Here is a 4067-nt window from a genome sequence, read left to right as displayed (position 1 = left end):
TGTTTACTGCCGCACAACTAGGCAAGGGTGTTGAATTCATTGGTAACGGCGAGGTGCCGATCACGAATGGAGTTGGATTTTGCGAGTACGTATGGGGCTTTAGCAACTGGAACTCGACATGGACGCGCAACAACGAGATGATCGGCCCTGGTATTCAGCGTAAAGAGGGTGTGTTGCGTTCGCTGGTGTATCTACACGTGTCGATCTCCGGTCAAGCTTTGATCTTTGTGACACGAACGGCTGGCAGCAATAATTGGTTCTTCGCTGAAAAGCCATGCAATCTATTATTGATTGCATTCGTATTCGCTCAGGTGGTTGCTTCAGCAGTTGGCTGGATCGGTTTCGGTGGCTATCCGACCGACCGTATTGCCGTGATCGGTTGTGGTGGTAGTTATACACTCATTGCATGGCTTTGGGCAATCGTCTGGCAATTCCCACTTGACATGATTAAATTTATGGTGAACTACATTTTAACCAAGAACACGTATGCCAGCAAGGCATTCACAGAACGCATCAATGCGGGTCACCCATCCTTGAAGCACTCTGTGGTCACAAACACCCAACGCTCAATTCGCGCCAGCCGGACTGTGTAAGCAATAGTAGAATTTAATCATATTCAGCAGTTTACTGTGTAGGAGATCGTGTTAAAAGCAAGGTTGCCTTTAGTATGATGTGAAAATGTTCAGATTGAATAGAAGTGCAACTGCACTAAATTAGCCCGAAATTCTTGGTGATCTACGCATGCTGCACTATGCAATCCAAGCTATTAATGGCACTTCCTTTTTTAGAAATTGGGCTTTGACGCATGCAGGTTGCCAGCTAACTAAATTGGCACGAACCAACCGTGAACAATGGTGGCTGGCGGTGGTCGTACCGGTCTATCCTTGACGCCAGCACAACGCACAATGGTTGAAAAGACTCGCGCTGTCCAGCAGCAACGCATGGCGGCTTTAGAAGCCCAGCACGAACTCAAATCCAAGTCTCGTTTGAAAAAACAGGAGATTAAGACTCGCTGTCGATCTCAACACGCGCCTGCTGCTCGGCGTCTCATCTTGCGCCATGTCGGTGGAGAACTTGCACACGTTGCATATCGAGAGCGAGAGTTGTCGAAAGCTCGATCTGCGACATCTCGCGACAGTAGTAATTATGATTGTAAAGCAGTTGCGAGCAATAATGACGAAGATCAAGTACAACAAAAAGCACAAGATGCAGATGACGGATACGACGAAGAACGTTTCGGTCCCGTGCGTCGTCCACCTCGCAAGCAGCCGCTAAATTTGTGGGTATCGGTACGTACTTTGCGTTGGACAATGTCTACACTGGTGCATTCTCTGGATTAGTTGCTGTATTGCTTTGGTCATGCAGGTTTACAAACAGGAACTTGCTGAAGTCATTGAGGCCAAGGACGAAACTCGACGCAAGCGCCTGGCTGCTGCGACCGAGTATCGTGATCAGCTTGCTCAGCAAGAGGCCGAGAAGCAGCGTCAACGCTTGGACGAGAAGTTTTTGGCTGACGCCTACGCGCGAGAACAAACAAATCAACAGGCCGCGTGGCGTGAACAAGAGAACGTTAAGTTGAAGAAGAGACAGGATCAGGTAGAGGAGGAAGCCCGACGATGGCAGCAAGAACTTCGCATTCAAGCTACGGCGTCTCGTATGGCGCGAGAAAAAAAAGAGCTTAACGAGCATCGAGCCCTTGAACGACTTCGCTTTTTAAATGAAAAAGATAGGCGTCGCAAGGCAGAGCGCAAGGCTGCCGAGATGGAAGAGGTCGCACGAGTTCGAAAGGCAAATGAGCAGCAGCTTGAATTGAAGCGTCAAGCTGCGCTGCACGATCAGCAACAAGAAATTGAGCTTCAAAAAGCCTATTCGAGGAGACTTGAGCAGCAGGAGGCTGCGCGTCGTGCAGAGCTTGACGCGATACTTGTCAAACAGAGCCAAAAAGTGAAAATGGCTCTTCTTAATGTGAAAAGTGCTGAAGAGAAAGCGCGCGAGGATGAAGAGCGTTCGCTTGCAGTGCAAGCGGCAGAGCGAGCTCGTGAAAACAAATCAGTCGAGCTTAAAGAACGCAAGAAGCGCGAGGGTGCTCGTTTGCAGGTTCAGGCCTTAATTCAGCAAAAAGAAGAGAAAAAGTCTCGACGAAAGTTATTGGAAGAAGAAGAAGCTGCTGACGCGAACAAGTTGAAAGCAGACTTTCATTCGTGGCAAAGTAAGCAAAATGCAGAGAAGAAGAAAGCGTTTTACCGCAATCGTGAATATCAAAAGCTGGTGCGACAGCAAATGGATGAAGATATCACGCGAAGAAATGATGAGGACAAATACGGCATGACTTTATTAGAAGCGAAATTGAATTCTCAATTGTTACTGAAAGCAGGAATCAAGTCGCCACCGAAGGATATTCACATTAGGTAGCATACTTCTGAATGTATGAATGTCAATTTTGTACTATTAGTGTATTAATACAAATTTTATTTAGTATTACAAAGTGATGCACGCCTTCGTGACTGTGGGTACAACGAAGTTTGACGCACTTATCGAAGCGTTGGACACGGACGCATGTCTGTCCGCATTGGTTTCTCGGGGGTTTACGTCAATTAGAATGCAGATTGGTCACGGCAAGCACGTGCCACGCGCTTCGTTCTCTGGGTTACTGATGAGTTACTATCGACATGATCCGCAATACAAGCGTGACGTGGCTGCGGCTGACCTGATTATCAGTCATGCGGGTGCTGGATCAATTATGGATGGCCTTGCGCTTGAAAAGAAACTTGTAGTTGTGGTCAATACAATGCTCATGGACAATCACCAGATCGAACTAGCCGAGGCCATGGCCGACCACAACTTTTGCATTCAGACTACTGTACAGGGACTTCGCGGCGTACTCGAAACTGGAGATTGGGATCATTTACAATTATACCCCCAACCAGATGAACAGGCTTTTCCTGACTTAGTAGACGCAGTCATGGGTGTAGCTAAGGCCGATAAGGGGCAGTGAAGAATGATTCAGAATTAGCAACTATTTGTAAGTTGATATACTATTGTACATTTTACTAATAATTTAATACTGAACAAAGCTACACTCATACTTCGGATGACTCAACAATCAGCGTTGTGGATCACAAGAAATAAGTACTTAACTTAGGTTTTCTGTCTGCTTCAAAGTGAGTCCACAACATCCAAATTACACGAGTACTGCCAACTTTATGGCTGCTGCTACATGTCAACAGGATTTGAGTGCTCAAGCTCAGCGACTCGAAAATCATCCGGAAAAATTTTCTTTTCAGCTCTAGGAAATGATTGGCTACCGTGGTGTTGTGCGAATTTTTCCATCCAGATCCGTTTTGGTAGTATGGCGAGAGATTTTTTGTAAGCTTTCCAAGGTTGACTCAGAGATTCCACCTTATGCTATTCATGATCGTTCCGATCGTCAAATTAAAGGAGGTTGGCTCAACGGAATCGATTAGATCAAATAGTGCGCGATAACACTGATTAAAGCGGTGGCAAACTGTGTCTGCAGGAAGATTATAAGCTCTTCGATGGCTGATATTGTCTCTTATACGTTCGATGTAACTTCACTCTGCCATTCCTGGATATTTAATAAGCGATACCGTTAAAAGTATCAGTCCGTCTCTCCATACCATCAACAGTAGATGTGAGAGATGGACTTGTACTTCTGCGACGCAGATATCACATTAAATCAGCACTTGCCGAAGATTAGACACTCCACATTAAAACGTCGTCACTGCGTTGTCTTCTTCCGCATTATCAATCAATTAAAAATCAATCATTTCTGCCATTATTTCCTCGATAGAAACAGCCATTTCAGCATTAGACGCGGTAAATGATCTGGTCTTGACAGTCTCAGCTATGACAGCTGTTTCCTCACACAGCTCCGTTGTCGCATGCTCTTCGACCACCTTTTGTTCCTCAACTGGCTCATTTGGCTTGACTGATATTCCCATGACCGACTCCATAGCCTCCATGACTGACTCTGTGGACTGCTCCTCACCAAACACATCATCGGCGTTTTCCAATTTTGCAACCACTGTGTCTAAGATATCGTCAAA

At 46.0% G+C, this 4067-nt stretch overlaps 4 protein-coding genes across 4 annotated transcripts in view; 3 read left to right on the top strand and 1 right to left on the bottom strand.

The window, feature by feature from the left end:
* PHALS_14012 (plasma-membrane proton-efflux p-type atpase) overlaps window positions 1-593 on the top strand; it is a gene marked incomplete at both ends in the record, with an annotated part of 1601 nt that extends 1008 nt beyond the window's left edge. Inside the window, one exon of the mRNA XM_024729740.1 lies at window positions 22-593. Within this exon, the coding sequence (XP_024580087.1) occupies window positions 22-593 (572 nt within the window). The remainder of the gene's footprint in view (window positions 1-21) is intronic.
* A 258-nt stretch (window positions 594-851) lies between these two features.
* On the top strand, window positions 852-2412 carry PHALS_14011 (uncharacterized protein; the record flags this gene model as incomplete). The annotated part of the gene is made up of 2 exons (XM_024729739.1): window positions 852-1289; window positions 1366-2412. The coding sequence occupies 2 exons, from the start codon at window positions 852-854 to the stop codon at window positions 2410-2412; spliced, it is 1485 nt and encodes a 494-aa protein (XP_024580086.1).
* A 76-nt stretch (window positions 2413-2488) lies between these two features.
* On the top strand, window positions 2489-2995 carry PHALS_14010 (udp-n-acetylglucosamine transferase; the record flags this gene model as incomplete). The annotated part of the gene is made up of 1 exon (XM_024729738.1): window positions 2489-2995. One exon carries the CDS (start codon window positions 2489-2491, stop codon window positions 2993-2995), a length of 507 nt encoding a protein of 168 aa, XP_024580085.1.
* A 778-nt stretch (window positions 2996-3773) lies between these two features.
* Window positions 3774-4067, bottom strand: part of PHALS_14009 (uncharacterized protein) — a gene marked incomplete at both ends in the record, with an annotated part of 327 nt that continues 33 nt past the window's right edge. The window contains one exon of the mRNA XM_024729737.1: window positions 3774-4067. This exon is cut by the window's right edge and continues 33 nt beyond it. Coding sequence (XP_024580084.1) covers window positions 3774-4067 — 294 coding nt within the window.

Source organism: Plasmopara halstedii (assembly GCF_900000015.1).
Source record: "Plasmopara halstedii genome assembly, contig: Scaffold_816, whole genome shotgun sequence".
NCBI lineage: Eukaryota > Oomycota > Peronosporomycetes > Peronosporales > Peronosporaceae > Plasmopara > Plasmopara halstedii.
The sequence above is the reverse complement of the archived record's forward strand: the minus strand, read 5'-3'. Positions and strand labels throughout refer to the sequence as shown.